General features: G+C 39.9%; 1 protein-coding gene across 1 annotated transcript in view; it reads right to left on the bottom strand.

Moving 5' to 3' along the window:
• Positions 1-19,469, bottom strand: part of WDR35 (WD repeat domain 35) — a 291,517-nt gene that overhangs the window by 193,979 nt on the left and 78,069 nt on the right. The window contains 2 exon segments of the mRNA XM_053709650.1: positions 454-598; positions 18,123-18,183. Coding sequence (XP_053565625.1) covers positions 454-598; positions 18,123-18,183 — 206 coding nt within the window.

The following is a 19,469-nucleotide window of genomic DNA, read 5'->3' as shown; positions in this document are numbered from 1 at the left end:
AGGTTTTTTTGTTTTGTTTTTTAAATGAATAGTTTTGCTTATTTTTAAATAACATTGCTCTGATTTTCAGACTCCTAACCAAGCCCCAAAGTTTTAGGAGAATACCGACGTATATCTACTCCAGCGTGTGTAAAGGGTCTTTTCATATGCAAAGGAAGGGGGAGGGTGAGTGTCTGTTATTTCCCACTTGCAGTGGGTGCTCCAGCTACCTTTTTAACAGAGCTAAACTGGAAGCTTCTAAAGTAAGTTTTTAAATGGTTTTATACTGGATTCAGTCTAAAAGACAGGCAAAATCGTTACAGGGCATAACATAATTTTACTTCTTTGCCAAATTACTAAATTGTTCCTTGTATTTTCCAAAAGAGAACCCCATAAGCAATAATAATAAAACTAAATGCCCAGCAAATAATTATACTAAGTTTGCCACAGGTTTGCAAGAGTAAGAGGACTAACCTTTCTCTGCCCTCTTTTCTAGTCCTTGCCACCTGATTAATCTCCATAGCTGTGAGCTTCTTTGCCACTCTATATTGCCAGACATAAAAAGCTTCCTTAGAAGCAGCTATAACGTGGCTTTTGGTCATGGTCACAAACATTGGAACTGAAATGAAAAATCAAAATCAAGAGTCAGATACACACATGAATGGAAGATAATTATTAGAAGACTGGACTGTTTATATAAGAGGATTGTGTGCAAAGATGAGTAGAAAGATTTACAATTTACAACTCAATTTATCTAATATAGCATAAGGGCAATTGAGTTGAAACCCCTAATTTATTACTGAGATCACCATAATCTAGAAATCTAGATTATTCCCCAAGGCTCTCTATTAAGAAACTCAGGCAAGATGCCACTGTCTAGAGACGGCTGAGAATGGGTTTTAAATAAAGTTTATATATATATATATATATATGTATACATACACACACACACACATACATACAATACCTTACAAAAGTATTCACCCCCTTGGCATTTTTCTTGTTTTGTTACCTCACAGCCTGGAATTAATATGGATTGTTTGAGGATTTGCATCATTTAATTTACAGAACATGACCACAACTTTGAAGATGTTTTTTTTTATTATTATTGTGAAGCAAACAACAAATAGGGCAAATTAACAGAAAAAGTCAATGTGCATAACTAGTCACCCCCCTAAAGTCAATACTTTGTAGAGCCACCTTTTGCAGCAATCACACCTCCGAGTAGCTTTGGATAAGGCTCTATGAGCTTGCCACATCTTACCACTGGGATTTTTGCCCATTTCTCCTTGCAAAACTGCTTCAGCTCCTTCAAGTTGGATGGTTTGCGCTTGTGAACAGCAATCTTTAAGTCTGACCACAGATTTTCTATTGGATTGAGGTCTGGGCTTTGACTAGGCCATTCCAACACATTTACATGTTTCCCCTTAAACCACCCAAGTGTTGCTTTAGCAGTGTGTTTGGGGTCATTGTCCTGCTGGAAGGTGAACCTCCGTCCTAGCCTCAAATCACGCACAGAGTGGTACAGGTTTTGCTCAAGAATATCCCTGTATTTAGCACCATCCATCTTTCCCTCAACTCTGACCAGTTTCCCTTGCCCCGGCTGCTGAAAAACATCCCCACAGCATGATGCTGCCACCACCATGTTGGTGTTCTATGGGTTCTATGTGTGATTTTATGTGTTGGGTTTGCGCCAGACAGTCCTTGCCCGGTCCATGAGTTTTGGTGGGCAGCCGTCTCTTGGCAGGTTTGCTGTTGTCCACAAATAGATACTTATAGGTGCGCAAAAAGGAAATGCTTAAGTTTGTAGAAAAAAAGGGGGGTCTTTAACTCTTTCAGAGTAAATATCTTATTTATAATGAATAAATGCCAAAAGATGTAATATATCTTTTTAAATATATCTTTTTTTAAATATGATCTAAAAAAATGTTCACCCACACAACTTATCCTAGTGAAAATAGTATAAAATATTGTAGTATATAGCAATTAATTTGGATCAATTAATTTTATTTTGCAAAAAAATGAATTCAGTACTGAAGGGTTCAAAAAGGGATAACCATATACTAAGTTTAAAAGTATTTAATTTGAACACAAATTCATAAAACTATCAATTGAATATACATTAAAAAAATCAATACACATGATAAAATACAATAGATGAAACAATATAAAATAAGAATCAAAGTATCGCTCCTTTACAGATCAGACCAGTTCCATAAAAGTTGCAATTTCTCACAACAGGTGGTAACAAACACGATCCTCCAAAGCCTTTTCCACAAGTTGAAACAAAGGTGAAACTTTGGGATCCTTTTCAGGGAGTGAACGTGTCCTGAGCACTGCAAGCCGTCTAGGTAGGAGACAAAATCGGCCGCTTAGATAAACTTTTAAAAGCAAGTCAAAACAACGTACATCGGTACTTACACATCAGTAACCGAAGATCAGCGTAGCGTCCAGCTCTCCATTCTCCCAATGGTCCTTATGGAGTATTCAGTGATAATTCACCCCACACTTTCTTCAGGAACCCGACACAGCCGCCTTCCTAGACAGAGGATCAACGGAAAACGCCAGACGTACAGACACCTGAACAGGATTACAAAACTGCAGAGACTGCAGAGAGTCCTTAGCAGCAGAAAGTCAAGTGGTATAGAGTAGCAAATAGTCACTGAGCAACGCGTTTCAAAGTCTTTGTCAAGCTCAGTTAGTAAATTCAAAGTGCCGGCTTTTTATACCCCACAATTTTCTTATTTTTTAAAGGGACAGCCTCTATTTGGATCGTTATTTCCAAAAACTAGGTGCAAACTTAGAATCTTGCCGTTGATTAGTAAATATACATATTAGGTTGTTAACTTACTTAGAAGGATATCTGCAAAAATATATATATATATCTGCAAAAAAATGTTAAAATGATAAATTCCAAAAACGAGCAGATTACAAGAAACCATCTAAATATACTATTTCTAATTTGGTTTCAATTTACATATCTTCCACAAGTATCTATAGATCACAAAACTACCTCATGGAAAAGACTAGTAACTATTACAAAAGTTTAAAACAAAATATTTATAATTGAGCACATTACAAGAAACCCTATTTGAAAAAATTTAAATTTAGAAATAGTATGTTTAGATGGTTTCTTGTAATCTGCTCGTTTTTGGAATTTATCATTTTAACATTTTTTTGCAGATATATATATATATTTTTGCAGATATCCTAAGTAAGTTAACAACCTAATATGTATATTTACTAATCAACGGCAAGATTCTAAGTTTGCACCTAGTTTTTGGAAATACCGATCCAAATAGAGGCTGTCCCTTTAAAAAATAAGAAAATTGTGGGGTATAAAAAGCCGGCACTTTGAATTTACTAACTGAGCTTGACAAAGACTTTAAAACGCGTTGCTCAGTGACTATTTGCTACTCTATACCACCTGACTTTCTGCTGCTAAGGACTCTCTGCAGTTTTGTAATCCTGTTCAGGTGTCTATACGTCTGGCGTTTTCCGTTGATCCTCTGTCTAGGAAGGCGGCTGTGTCGGGTTCCTGAAAAAAGTGTGGGGTGAATTATCACTGAATACTCCATAAGGACTCTTGGGAGAACGGAGAGCTGGACGCTACGCTGATCTTCGGTTACTGATGTGTAAGTACCGATGTACGTTGTTTTGACTTGCTTTTAAAAGTTTATCTAAGCGGCCGATTTTGTCTCCTACCTAGACGGCTTGCAGTGCTCAGGACACGTTCACTCCCTGAAAAGGATCCCAAAGTTTCACCCTTGTTTCAACTTGTGGAAAAGGCTTTGGAGGATCGTGTTTGTTACCATCTGTTGTGAGAAATTGCAACTTTTATGGAACTGGTCTGATCTGTAAAGGAGCGATACTTTGATTCTTATTTTATATTGTTTCATCTATTGTATGTAAATTCAATTGATAGTTTTATGAATTTGTGTTCAAATTAAATACTTTTAAACTTAGTATATGGTTATCCCTTTTTGAACCCTAAAGTACTGAATTCATTTTTTTGCAAAATAAAATTAATTGATCCAAATTAATTGCTATATACTACAATATTTTATACTATTTTCACTAGGATAAGTTGTGTGGGTGAAAAATTTTTTAGATCATATTTAAAAAAAGATATATTACATCTTTTGGCATTTATTCATTATAAATAAGATATTTACTCTGAAAGAGTTAAAGACCCCTTTTTTTTCTACAAACTTAAGCATTTCCTTTTTGCGCACCTATAAGTATCTATTTGTGGATTATTGCGTTTTCTTGGAGGTTTGGGAATATCTCCTTCTTATTGGGTGTTTGTTATAGATCATTTTGCGCTTGTCTTTTTGTATTCTTCCAGGTTTGCTGTTGTGCCATGTTCTTTCCATTTGGTTATGATAGATTTGATGGTGCTCCTGGGGATCATCAAAGATTTGGATATGTTTTATAACCTAACCCTGACTTGTACTTCTCAACAACATTGTCCCTTACTTGTTTGGAGAGTTCCTTGGTCTTCATGGCAGTGTTTGGTTAGTGGTGCCTCTTGCTTAGGTGTTGCAGCCTCTGGGGCCTTTCAAAAAAGGTGTGTATATGTAATGACAGATCATGTGACACTTAGATTGCACACAGGTGGACATCGTTTCACTAATTATGTGACTTCTGAAGGTAATTGGTTGCACCGAAGCTTTTTATGGGCTTCATAACAAAGGGGGTGAATACATACGCACATGCCAATTTTCTGTTTTCTATTTCTAAAAAATAGTTTGATGTATATATTTTTCTCATTTCACTTCACCAACTAAGACTATTGTGTTCTGATCCATCACATAAAATTCAGATTAATAAAACATTGAACTTAAGGCTGTAATGTAACAAAAACATAATTTATGCTTACCTGATAAATTTATTTTTCTTGTGGTGTATCCAGTCCACGGATCATCCATTACTTGTGGGATATTCTCATTCCCAACAGGAAGTTGCAAGAGGACACCCACAGCAGAGCTGTCTATATAGCTCCTCCCCTCACTGCCATATCCAGTCATTCAACCGAAAACAAGCAGAGAAAGGAGAAACCACAGGGTGCAGTGGTGACTGTAGTTTAAAATTAAAAAACACCTGCCTTAAAATGACAGGGCGGGCCGTGGACTGGATACACCACAAGAGAAATAAATTTATCAGGTAAGCATAAATTATGTTTTCTCTTGTAAGGCGTATCCAGTCCACGGATCATCCATTACTTGTGGGATACCAATACCAATGCTAAAGTACACAGATGAAGGGAGGGACAAGGCAGGTACTTAAACGGAAGGTACCACTGCCTGTAAAACCTTTCTCCCAAAAATAGCCTCCGAAGAAGCAAAAGTATCAAATTTGTAGAATTTTGAAAAAGTATGAAGCGAAGACCAAGTCGCCGCCTTGCAAATCTGTTCAACAGAAGCCTAATTTTTAAAGGCCCATGTGGAAGCCACAGCTCTAGTAGAATGAGCTGCAATCCTTTCTGGAGGCTGCTGGCCAGCAGTCTCATAGGCTAAGCGGATTATGCTTCTTAGCCAAAAAGAAAGAGAGGTTGCCGAAGCCTTTTGACCTCTCCTCTGTCCAGAGTAGACAACAAACAAAGCAGATGTTTGACGAAAATCTTTAGTAGCTTGTAAATAAAACTTTAAAGCACGAACCACGTCCAGATTGTGTAATAGACGTTCCTTCTTTGAAGAAGGATTAGGACACAAAGACGGAACAACAATCTCTTGATTGATATTCTTATTAGATACCACCTTAGGTAAAAACCCAGGTTTGGTACGCAGAACTACCTTATCTGCATGGAAGATCAGATAAGGAGAATCACATTGTAAGGCAGATAACTCGGAAACTCTACGAGCCGAGGAAATAGCTACCAAAAAAAGAACTTTCCAAGATAAAAGTTTGATATCTATGGAATGAAGCGGTTCAAATGGAACCCCCTGAAGAACTTTAAGAACCAAATTTAAGCTCCAAGGTGGAGCAACAGGTTTAAACACAGGCTTGATTCTAACTAAAGCCTGACAAAATGCCTGAACGTCTGGGACATCCGCCAGACGCTTGTGCAAAAGAATAGATAGCGCAGAAATCTGTCCCTTTAAGGAACTAGCTGACAATCCTTTCTCCAATCCTTCTTGGAGAAAAGATAATATCCTGGGAATCCTGACCTTACTCCACGAGTAGCCCTTAGATTCACACCAATAAAGATATTTACGCCATATTTTATGATAGATTTTCCTGGTGACAGGCTTCCGTGCCTGAATTAAGGTATCAATGACTGACTCGGAGAAACCACGCTTTAATAAAATCAAGCGTTCAATCTCCAGGCAGACAGCCTCAGAGAAATTGGATGGTTGAAAGGACCTTGAAGTAGAAGGTCCTGTCTCAGCGGCAGAGTCCATGGTGGAAAGGATAACATGTCCACCAGATCTGCATACCAAGTCCTGCGTGGCCACGCAGGCGCTATCAAGATCACCGATGCTCTCTCCTGCTTGATTTTGGCAATCAGACGAGGGAGCAGAGGAAACGGTGGAAACACATAAGCCAGGTTGAAGGACCAAGGCGCTGCTAGAGCATCTATCAGCGTTGCCTTGGGGTCCCTGGACCTGGATCCGTAACAAGGAAGCTTGGCGAAGAACCAATTGTGCAAACACCTCCGGATGGAGTTCCCACTCCCCCGGATGAAAAGTCTGTCGACTTAGAAAATCCGCCTCCCAGTTCTCTACACCTGGGATATGGATAGCTGATAGGTGGCAAGAGTGAATCTCTGCCCAGCGAATTATCTTTGAGACTTCTAACATCGCTAGGGAACTCCTTGTTCCCCCTTGATGGTTGATGTAAGCCACAGTCGTGATGTTGTCCGACTGAAATCTGATGAACCTCATTGTCGCTAGATGAGGCCAAGCCTGAAGAGCATTGAATATCGCTCTTAGTTCCAGAATGTTTATTGGAAGGAGTGACTCCTCCTGAGTCCACGATCCCTGAGCCTTCAGGGAGTTCCAGACTGCACCCCAACCTAGAAGGCTGGCATCTGTCGTTACTATTGTCCAATCTGGCCTGCGAAAGGTCATCCCTTTGGACAGATGGACCCGAGATAGCCACCAGAGAAGAGAATCCCTGGTCTCTTGGTCCAGATTCAGTAAAGGGGACAAATCTGTGTAATCCCCATTCCACTGACTGAGCATGCATAGTTGCAGCGGTCTGAGATGTAGGCGTGCAAACGGCACTATGTCCATTGCCGCTACCATTAAGCCGATTACTTCCATGCACTGAGCCACCGAAGGGCGAGGAATGGAATAAAGAACACGGCAGGAATTTAGAAGTTTTGATAACCTGGACTCCGTCAGGTAAATTTTCATTTCTACAGAATCTATCAGAGTCCCTAGGAAGGAAACTCTTGTGAGGGGGGATAGAGAACTCTTTTTCTCGTTCACCTTCCACCCATGCGACCTCAGAAATGCCAACACTATGTCCATATGAGACTTGGCAATTTGGAAGTTTGACGCCTGAATCAGGATGTCGTCTAAATAAGGGGCCACTGCTATGCCCCGTGGCCTTAGGACCACCAGAAGCCACCGCCAGAACCTTCGTAAAAATTCTTGGGGCTGTAGCTAACCCAAAGGGAAGAGCTACAAACTGGTAGTGCCTGTCTAGGAAGGCAAACCTGAGAAATTGATGATAATCTTTGTGTATCGGAATGTGCAGATAAGCATCCTTTAAATCCACTGTAGTCATGTATTGACCCTCCTGGATCATAGGTAGGATGGTACGAATAGTCTCCATCTTGAATGATGGAACTCTGAGGAATTTTTTTAAGATCTTTAGATCCAAAATTTGTCTGAAGGTTCCCTCTTTTTTGGGAACCACAAACAGATTTGAGTAAAATCCCTGTCCCTGTTCCTCCTTTGGGACTGGATGGATCACTCCCATAACTAGGAGGTCTTGTACACAGTGTAAGAATGCCTCTCTCTTTATCTGGTTTGCAGATAATTGTGAAAGGTGAAATCTCCCTTTTGGGGGGAAGCCTTGAAGTCCAGAAGATATCCCTGGGATATAATTTTCAACGCCCAGGGATCCTGGACATCTCTTGCCCACGCCTGGGCGAAGAGCGAAAGTCTGCCCCCTACTACATCCGTTACCGGATAGGGGGCCGTTCCTTCATGCTGTCTTAGAGACAGCAGCAGGCTTTTTGGCCTGCTTACCCTTGTTCCAGGTCTGGTTAGGTCTCCAGACCGTCTTGGACTGAGCAAAAGTTCCCTCTTGTTTTGCATTAGAGGAAGTTGATGCCGCACTTGCCTTGAAGTTTCGAAAGGCACGAAAATTAGACTGTTTGGCCCTTGGTTTGGACCTATCGTGAGGAAGGGCATGACCTTTTCCTCCAGTGATATCAGCAATAATCTCCTTCAAACCAAGCCCGAATAGGGTCTGCCCCTTGAAGGGAATGTTAAGCTGCTTCGATTTTGAAGTAACGTCAGCTGACCATGATTTAAGCCATAGCGCTCTGCGCGCCTGGATAGCAAAACCAGAATTCTTAGCCGTTAGTTTAGTCAAATGAACAATGGCATCAGAAACAAAAGAATTGGCTAGCTTAAGTGCTCTAAGCTTGTCAAGTATTTCATCCAATGGAGTCTCTACCTGTAAAGCCTCTTCCAGAGAAAGGGGCTGTAGGATAAAACCTTGTTGAATAAACATTTTCTTAAGGTAACCCTCTAACTTTTTAACCATTGGATCTAAGAAAGCACAACTGTCCTCGACAGGGATAGTAGTACGCTTTGCTAGAGTAGAAACTGCTCCCTCCACCTTAGGAACTGTCTGCAATAAGTCCCGTGTGGTGGCGTCTATTGGAAACATTTTTCTAAAAACCGGAGGGGGAGAGAACGGCACACCTGGTCTATCCCATTCCTTAGTAATAATTTCTGTAAACCTTTTAGGTATTGGAAAAACATCAGTACACACCGGCACTGCGTAGTATTTATCCAGTCTACACAATTTCTCTGGCACTGCAATTGTATCACAGTCATTCAGAGCAGCTAAAACCTCCCAGAGTAACACGCGGAGGTGTTCAAGCTTAAATTTAAATGTAGAAATATCAGAATCAGGTTGCATCATCTTCCCTGAGTCAGAAATATCACCCACAGAAAGAAGCTCTCCTTCTTCAGCTTCTGCATATTGTGAGGCAGTATCAGACATAGTTCTTAAAGCGTCAGTATGCTCTGTATTTCGTCTAACTCCAGAGCTATCTCGCTTTCCTCTAAATACAGGTAGTCTGGCTAATACCGCTGACAGTGTATTATCCATGACTGCCGCCATGTCTTGTAAAGTAAATGCTATGGGCGCCCTGGATGTACTTGGCGCCATATGAGCGTGAGTCCCTTAAACGGGAGTCAAAGGATCTGACACGTGGGGAGAGTTAGTCGGCATAACTTCCCCCTCGTCAGATTCCTCTGGTGATACATTTTTTAAAGACAGAATATGATCTTTATTGCTTAAAGTGAAATCAGTACATTTGGTACACATTCTAAGAGGGAGTTCCACCATGGCTTTTAAACATAATGAACAAGGAGTTTCCTCTATGTCAGACATGTTTATACAGACTAGCAATGAGACTAGCAAGCTTGGAAAACACTTTAAATCAAGTTAACAAGCAAATATAAAAAACGGTACTGTGTCTTTAAGAGAAACAAATTTTGTCAGAATTTGAAAAACAGTGAAAAAAGGCAGTAAATCAAACAAAATTTTTACAGTGTGTATAATAATCTAACAAAGCATTGCACCCACTTGCAAATGGATGATAAACCCCTTAGTTCAAAAACCGGATCAAAAAAACGATATAGACGTTTTTTAACAGTCACACCAAACTGCCACAGCCTTGCTGTGGGCCTACCTTCCCCAACAAACGATTTTGGAAGCCTAAGAGCCCTTTAGAGATGTCCTGTAGCATTCAGGGAACTCCTGGATGTCTCAGTCTGTAATAGTTAATGCACAAAAAAGCACTAAACTAGGCCCCTCCCACTCATAGTAACACAGTGGAAAGTCTCAGGAAACTGTTTCTAGGCAAATTTAAGCCAGCCATGTGGAAAAAAACTAGGCCCCAATAAAGTTTTATCACCAAAGTATATATAAAAACATTTAAACATGCCAGCAAACGTTTTATATTGTAAATATAAAAGAGTATTACCTCAGAAAGTAAGCATGATACCAGTCGCTATTAAATCACTGTATTCAGGCTTACCTTACATAAATTTGGTATCAGCAGCATTTTCTAGCCTTCACATCTTCTAGAAAAATATTAACTGCACATACCTCATAGCAGGATAACCTGCACGCCATTCCCCCACTGAAGTTATCTCTCTCTTCAGACATGTGTGAGAACAGCAATGTATCTTAGTTACAACCTGCTAAGATCATAGAAATCCCAGGCAGATTCTTCTTTTTTCCTGCCTGGAACAAAATAGCAAAACTCCGGTACTATTTAAAAATAATAAACTCTTGATTGAAGCAAAATAACAGTTACATTTCACCACTTATATCTTACTACCTCCATGCTTGTTGAGAGTTGCAAGAGAATGACTGGATATGGCAGTGAGGGGAGGAGCTATATAGACAGCTCTGCTGTGGGTGTCCTCTTGCAACTTCCTGTTGGGAATGAGAATATCCCACAAGTAATGGATGATCCGTGGACTGGATACACCTTACAAGAGAAATAGGTAAAAAGTCAAGGGGGGTGAATACTTTTGCAAGGCATTGTATGTATGTGTATATATATATATATATATATATATATATATATATATATATATATATATATATATATATATATATATACACACACAGTATATATACGGAGGGAGGGTGTAACAGCGCGGTCTTGCAGTTTGCAGCAAGACCCATGCTATAATAAACAGACAATTTCTTAATGACGGGTTAAACCTTAAGGTTTAAGGTGACAATATATGTCATAGGAGAAATAATAACTGAAAATTGTATTACAAATTACCTATTCTCTGAAGGTAATTTGCAATACAATTTTCAGCTGCTGCAATATATTATCAAACTTTTAAAAACTGCTTTATTCTCCAGGTAATCAACATATTGCAGATGAGCTGGTGCTTAGTGTAATTTGGCTAATTTAACAATTTTACTTTAAAAGGGACCTGTAGAAAAATTTTCAATTCCATCACAGAAAGTGAAAAAAATGTAAGACTGTGCACAATATTTTTTTAAATAGTGGTACTGCATTTGCCTATGTGACAAAACCAATCTCGCCACTGTACATTGGAGGGCCTGTTATGGAACATTCTTTGGGCTGGAGGTACATGGGCTTAAGGATACCCAGAGACTGCATGGAAATATGGAATGTTATATGCTGGACACCCCATGTACTTTCATAACTCTGCCTTATGTCTATGTCACCCTGTATCCATAAATACAGGATGGGTACAGGGTGTGAGTGCCCCTTGTGGGAGCAATTGTGACTCTATAAGCCAAGTGGGCATAAAAGACTTTATAGCTAATAAGAACTGTTCCTATATTCAGTAATAAGATGTATTCTATGTATGTTTAAGATCTGATTGTGTCTCAGGAGTCTGTCTGGGTAAACTGATTGTGTCCTTGTGTGATTATGTTAACTAGACTGCCCAACATCAGATTGTCTGAGTAAACGTTCTTCCCTAGTTAATTAACTTAATATGTTAATCTGTTTTACCTGTGAATAGACAATTGTTAGAGGTTTGATGCATTGTTCATATGTTTGCTTTACTGTTAAACCAATGCCCTTTGTAACCTGAAGCCAGGGTGTATAAATCTGTGTGCTGCCTTCAAATAAAGTAGTCATTCTGTTTAAACCTGAAAACTGGCTGGTTTGTGAATTGCTGATTCCCTATGCAGGACGTTGTTCCCTGGTATTAACCCTTGGTACACTGTTGGTACCGTAACATTGGTGGCAGCGACGGAATGAACCTTATCGCCCAGAAGAGCAACTACACAAGCCAGTAACCTCAGGAAGAGGGGGATTATTACAATACTGACTAAGATGGAAAAGAGAAAAGTAAATTTTGCAGCTTTTAAAAACTTCCTGGAAACAGAAGGAGAGATTGATGGGTACCTTGCGGATTTTGAGAGGCAATGTGCACTACACAAGGTACCCGCAGAGGACTGGGTCACGATATTATCTGGAAAATTATCCGGCCGGGCCAGAGAGGCTTTTCGGGCCATTCCAGATGAGGAAGTCAGGGATTATAATACTGTAAAAGAGGCTCTGCTCTCCAGGTATGCGGTTACACCGGAGGCATACCGGAGACGGTTCAGAGACACTGTTAAATTAGCTGGAGATTCCTACCTTGAGTGGGCATGTAAGGTGCACCGCACAGCAGCTCACTGGATAGCGGGGTGCCAAGCCATATCTGGGGAAGAGGTGCTGCAGCTATTCCTGTTGGAACATTGCTTCGACAAATTACCCGCAGGAGTTCGAGAGTGGGTTCGGGACCGTAAACCCTCCACCCTGCAGGAAGCGGCTCGCTTGGCAGATGAGTATACGGATGCCCGCAAACTGGACACTGCTACCACTAAGCCCCCTGCTAGAGTGGAGTACAGACCCCCAGTCACCCCAGCAGCTGCCAGTTACCAAACCCCGGCGCACCACTATACCACACGGCCTCCGGCCACGAACTACCCTCAGAGAGCCCTGCGGTGCTACTCACAACCTATTCGGTGCTTTAGATGTAAGCAACTAGGGCACAAAAGACCAGAGTGTCCCCTAAACGCAGCGAACCAAGCGCAGTCCTGGAGAAGACCCGCCGGCGGAATCCCACGTAATCCTCAGCCTGCGGCCCGCTACGTAGAGGCGCAAGAATGCTGGAGCATCCTACATGAGGCAGACCTTGTGCAAGCTGCCCACCGGAATAACCGGCAACTGGTTAAAGTGAATGGGAAGAAGGTCAGTGGTCTACGGGATACTGGTGCTACCATGACCTTGCTTCAAAAGAACTTGGTGTCTGAGAAACAGTACACTGGAGACACTGTGGCTGTGAGGGTAGCAGGGGGCGATGTGTTCAGCCTACCTGTTGCCAGGGTACATTTGGATTGGGGAGTGGGCGCTAGACCTGTGAATGTGGGGGTCAAGAAGGACTTACCTGCTGATGTTCTTCTTGGAAATGACTTGGCCCCCCTTGTTTCTGCCTACGCTCCTATGGGTCCCGCTGATGTTAACTCTGTGACTACCCGTGCCCAGATCCGTGCAGCAGAGACTGACCCACCTGCTGCTAAGCCCCAGGACGCTGAGCTCAGTAAATCTCTATCCGCTATTGATACGTGGAAGTCCCGTTACAATGCGCTGATGAAGGAGAAGAGGAGCGCAGAGGAAAAAGCACGTTTAGAACAGGAATCTCTGCTAGACAAGCTGCACCGACAGACTGCAGAAAACACCAGCTTGAGAGTGGAACATGAAACATTAAAGACAAACTTAGCGACACTTGAGGAGAAGCTGACGCTGGCTCATAGTGAGGTGCAGCAACTTAAGGGCACCCTATGTCAGTATGAAGGGCTTGTGGATACCTATAAAGAGCAGGTACAGAAAACTCGTAAAGAAGCTGATGGGATTTTGAAGGACTGTTTGGCCCTGGTCTGGGCACTGAGGAATTTGAACCCTTGTTTGTATGGACAGGAATTCTCTCTCATAACGGGAATACAGATGGATTGTCCCAGCAAACTGACATGCCTACCAGGCGCTCTGGTGGTATATGGCACAGTATATACCCTGGACAGCCGAGCATGACAAACCAGAGGGAGAGGAGTTTGATGGTCCTGTCCCCCAGCAACACGGCTGTTTAGCCAAAGGGGAGACGATTGGTCTCCCCCTCCAGCAGCACAGCTATGTATCCGAAGGGGAGACAGTCGGTCTTCCCCTCCAGCAACCAGGCTCCCACCAGGCTACTTCCATGGTAGTGCTGGCACCCGGGCAGAGTACAGCTGGTCTCTGCCCACCTCGCAACCCACCAATTCAGCGTACCAGTCCCCCACACAGCTGTGGTGAGGCACCTGGACATGGACAAGTTTTCCCCGTACTCAGGTGTAGTAACCTTTTATTGTGGGTGGGCTGTACTACTAATTGTGTTTTATGGGTGGGTTGCTGGACTAACCAGGGCACTGACCGGCAGGAGGTCAGATACCCTGTTAGTCTGTTTGGAAAAGGGGAGAGATGTGACAAAACCAATCTCGCCACTGTACATTGGAGGGCCTGTTATGGAACATTCTTTGGGCTGGAGGTACATGGGCTTAAGGATACCCAGAGACTGCATGGAAATATGGAATGTTATATGCTGGACACCCCATGTACTTTCATAACTCTGCCTTATGTCTATGTCACCCTGTATCCATAAATACAGGATGGGTACAGGGTGTGAGTGCCCCTTGTGGGAGCAATTGTGACTCTATAAGCCAAGTGGGCATAAAAGACTTTATAGCTAATAAGAACTGTTCCTATATTCAGTAATAAGATGTATTCTATGTATGTTTAAGATCTGATTGTGTCTCAGGAGTCTGTCTGGGTAAACTGATTGTGTCCTTGTGTGATTATGTTAACTAGACTGCCCAACATCAGATTGTCTGAGTAAACGTTCTTCCCTAGTTAATTAACTTAATATGTTAATCTGTTTTACCTGTGAATAGACAATTGTTAGAGGTTTGATGCATTGTTCATATGTTTGCTTTACTGTTAAACCAATGCCCTTTGTAACCTGAAGCCAGGGTGTATAAATCTGTGTGCTGCCTTCAAATAAAGTAGTCATTCTGTTTAAACCTGAAAACTGGCTGGTTTGTGAATTGCTGATTCCCTATGCAGGACGTTGTTCCCTGGTATTAACCCTTGGTACACTGTTGGTACCGTAACAGCCTATATAAGGAAAATTGAATTAGTTTCTTACTTGTGATGTAAAGAATGCTAACCATCATTGTGCAACCTGCTAATTTAATCGTAAATTTAAGCTACCTCTATCGGGTTCATATACTGTATGTGTTTCTCGGGCATACCATAATCAGTGCCTCACCAGCCTCTGACCTCACTGCACGTCACTGATATATATATATATTCTACACTGCACAAATTAAAGTAATTGTAATAGTGTAGTTGATGCCAAGGGTTATTGTATTCTGAAACAAGCTGCTGATTTGATTTCTGTCTCCATAGATAGTTGACAGGGGTTGACTCCCACAATGCTTTTTGTTGCACTATCATTTTCTTTTGCTGTGCCAGATTCCATTATTCTGTACCCTGTTGAAATGCAGTCTTGCAGTATGCAAATATCAGTTACAATTTCTTTTTTGTTATGTTTTAATGAGTTAATTGTAAAAATAATTAGTACCGATTAATTTGCACTGACTTTTAAAGGGAGATTAAACAGTAACTAAATACTAGATATGACGTATTCAAAGCAAAGATTAGCCAGATAATAATATTCAGATGTATTATTTTAGCTGTTTAAATATTGAAGAAATTAGTGTAACACTTTAGATTCTATAAAGTAATGGTGACAGTGATGTTGAAACCTAGTTTTCCCCTTATTTAATTTCTTTTGCTGAGAACAATTAACATTGTTATATATCACACAGCCTCCAAACAACCATTATTTGCACACTTTCAACATGGTGATGCACATTATTTTATAGAAACTCAGGGGAATCGGAAATCACACAGTTTTCAGAGTTAAAGAGACATGAAACACAATTTTTTTTCTTTCATAATTCAGATAGAGCATATGATTTTAAACAACTTTTCAATTGAAATTTATTATCAATTTTGCTTCATTCTCTTGGTGTCCTTTATTGAAGGGGCAGCAATGCAATACTGGGTGCTAGCTAAACACATTGATAGTCAATGATGCGGTATATAAGTGCAGTCACCAATCAGCAGCTAGCTGCCAGCTCCTGAGCCTAGCTAGGTATATTTTTCAACAAAGAATCCCAAGAAAATTAAATCCATTGAACAATAGAAGTAAATTGGAAAGTTTTTTAAAATTGTATGCACTATCTGAATCATGAAAGAAAATGTTTGAGTTGCATGTCCCTTTAAATTACAGGAAAATGGGACAAGATAAATAAATAAAGTGTATTACGACTTTTTTTCCAACATATAGGAGTGAAGGAAAAACAAATACAGAAATGTTTACATACCAAGAGCTTACTTTCCCATGTCTGGGAAGAAGATTCTGATTCTAACATCTCAAAGTTAAAAAAGGAATTTTGCAAGAGTATAAAATAGACATATGTTGAATATTTGGCTGTATTTACAAGAGTGCAATGAAAGGCCTATTTGTGCCCTAACTATAAGTCTCTTTTACATGTCCAAGACTGTGCATATTTACTTTGTGAAGAAGGTGAAGCATTTAATGCCTTTTTACATCTGAAAGTCTGCTACCCTTTCAGAGCATTATGTAATAGCACATCACTTACTGAAACTTAAAATCAGTGAAAAGCAGACATTTGATTTATTCCAAATAACCCTTTGGCAAATAATTCCAGCAAATAAAGTTATGCAATGACTGTTATTGGGGACAGAGTAAATCGGTACTTAAAGGGACATTCCAGCTCAAACTGTATATGTAAACTATAGATAGATAGATAGATAGATAGATAGATAGATACGGTTAAAAAAAATGCTACTTATTATTATTATTTTTTTAAACTTGAAGTTTAAAACAAAAGTGCTCACTAGATGTCAACCTTGGAGCATTGAAAGCTTCTAACTGGTATATATTGCTCCATTCTGACATCTGAGTTACAAAAATAGTCTTCATTAACAACAAATGTATTGCAAATCCAATTAGTAAACTATTCTATTATGATTAGTTTTTTCATAAAGTGTTTGTTATTTTTTATTGTTTTGATTCTGTTGAAGAAAACGTATTGACCAAAATGTTTGAAGTGACTTGCTTATTATACATCTCTCTACACAGAGACACAAAGAGAAAGACAATGACATACTGACAGTATTTTATTAATTGAATAAGGTAAAATGGAAAATGTTTAATAACTTATGGACTTCAAACCCACAGAATTGTTATAGAAGAAAAAAAAAAGTGGTTTCTACAGAGACATTGTTTTAATGGTTGGATCTGATAGAGGATATACCAGATTATGTATTTTTAAAAATGGATGTTATGAATAAAAGCAAAATTTCCTTTTAAACTTTGTACAAAAGTTGTAGGGCTTGCTCTTATCAGCCAGTAAGCGTATTAATGCAACAGTATAATTTGTACATTTTCTTATAGCATCACGTTAAATAGGGGGGGGGGGGGTTGTAATTTTTTTCATACAAATTTTTTTTTAATATGTTTGATTGCTGCCATTTCAAATGCGAAGTAAGAAGTTTAAAGGGACATGAAACCTAAAATTCTTCTTTCACGAGTCAGATGGAGCATGCTATTTTAAAAAACTTTTAATTTACCTTTATTTTAAAATTTGCTTCTTAGTCTTGGGGGTTGATTTATCAAAGGCTTCACCAGCCTTCGCCCCCCCCTACGACTGCAGGTTCTCACAGGAGAACCTGCAGTCCGCATTTATGAAGCAGCGGTCATCTGACCGCTGCTTCCCTAACCTCTTGTCCATCTCTTAGGTGGAGGATTTCAATGTCCCCGGTCTCGTCAGACCGGGAGGATTTCAATCTCCCCGGTCTCGTCAGACCGGGAAGATTGACATCTCCTGCCAACGCGTGATTGGCTGTGTGCAAAATAGCGCTCTTGTGCAATGCTGAATTCCAGCAGCAGAATTCAGCCCACCGGAGGTGAGCTGCGGCAAACAGGGGCGCATATGTACGCCCCTGTCCGCCGTAGCTTGATAAATCAACCCCTTGGTATTGTTTGTTGAAGGAGCAGCAATGCACTACTTGAAACTAGTTGAACACATTGCTTAATCCAATAAGAAGAGACATATGTGCAGCTACCAATCAGCAGTTAGCCCCCAGTAGTGCATTGCTTCTCCTGAGCCTACCTAGGTATGATTATCAACAAAGGATACAAAGAAAACAAATCAAATTAGATAATAGTATATAAAGTATAAAAATGGAGTTTACTGACGCTTTAAGTGCAATGTCCCTTTAATTATATATTTACATTAAACTGAAAAATTAATTACCTTTTTTCCAATCTTACCAATGTCAATGTATTTTGAATCCAAGGGTGTTCCAATGGAGTTGCACAAAACCAGCACATACTGAAATAAAATACAGCGAATATTACTAAAAGTAAAGCGTACAATACAACTAAAGATTGGTTTTAAAAGACTGATCCCTAGAGAAGACCACACTGCTATGGTCCTCAAAGTAACATGGATATCAAAATTAAACTTTCATGATTCAATTTTACAACAATTTTTTATGTACTTCTATAATCAAATTCACTTCATTTAATTCATTCATTTACTTCTCTTGGTATCCTATGTTGAAACGTAACTTCATTCCTTGAGTGCATACTGAAGCAGGCTCATGTCTTGTGAACATTATGTATGACTTTATTACCAACACAGATGCCATATAGTGCTATTGAGAATATCTGGATATGCTCTCATGGAAAGTGGCTAAGTTTCAAGATAGATATGAAGTGAAAGGTAAATTTGCTAATAGAAGTACATTTTTTCTTTTTTTCAATTTATATCTGTTTAACACTGACAACCATTTAATATTTAAATAAAATAAGCTGTTGACCTTCGATCAGTTGGTAATTCCACAAACTCTGAAAAAATTCCTTTATTAATTAGAGAAGTTAAGATTAAAACTATTTTAATTTATTTGCTGATCAACTGTGATGACGGTGAGAATATTCCAAGTGTTATTTGAGCATATTATAAAATGTAACTGCTAAGAAACATGAATGTTACAACAATATGGAAACAGCACCTATTTTAACCCTTTCACTGCTAAACATTTTTTTGTCCCCAGTTATTTAGCAAATAATATAGAAATGGCCTAGTGACCACTGCTGTTACTTTGATCACCTTACTAAATTGTCATCAAGGGTAGCCACCTGTGAAATAGGGGCCCATACTTGCTTTTGGGGGTTATAATATAGATTAGAGAGGCCCCATTGTGCAGTACAGAAATAAAAGCGCTTTTTTTCTTGCAATGTGTTTACTGTTACCACAGTGATCACCTGACTATACAGACAAGAGAAGGACTTGTCTACTAGAAACTAAACTTTATTATGGGTCTCTAGGTTTACCAGATTTGTATTGTTGTGTGTATATAATGTAACAGCCTCAAGCAAATCCCCAAGTGTTTTGTTTTTTTAAACTTTTTTTAAAAAGATCTACGTCATATTACTTCTCCAAGACCACCACAGCACAGCAGATGATTCTATTTCAAATGAGGTCTTGGAGGTTTTTAGCTGAGATTGAGGGGATTGAATAGTCCCCCCGTCCAGCTACCCAGCTTCCAGTTCTGCCCCCTTTGTGACATCATCACGTGTATAAGTGGTGACGTCACCGGCACTCCAATGAAGCCT

The sequence above is a fragment of the Bombina bombina genome, chromosome 4, assembly GCF_027579735.1.
Source record: "Bombina bombina isolate aBomBom1 chromosome 4, aBomBom1.pri, whole genome shotgun sequence".
Classification (NCBI taxonomy): Eukaryota; Metazoa; Chordata; class Amphibia; order Anura; family Bombinatoridae; genus Bombina; species Bombina bombina.
Note: the sequence above shows the minus strand (reverse complement) of the source record. Positions and strands in the feature narration are given on the sequence as shown.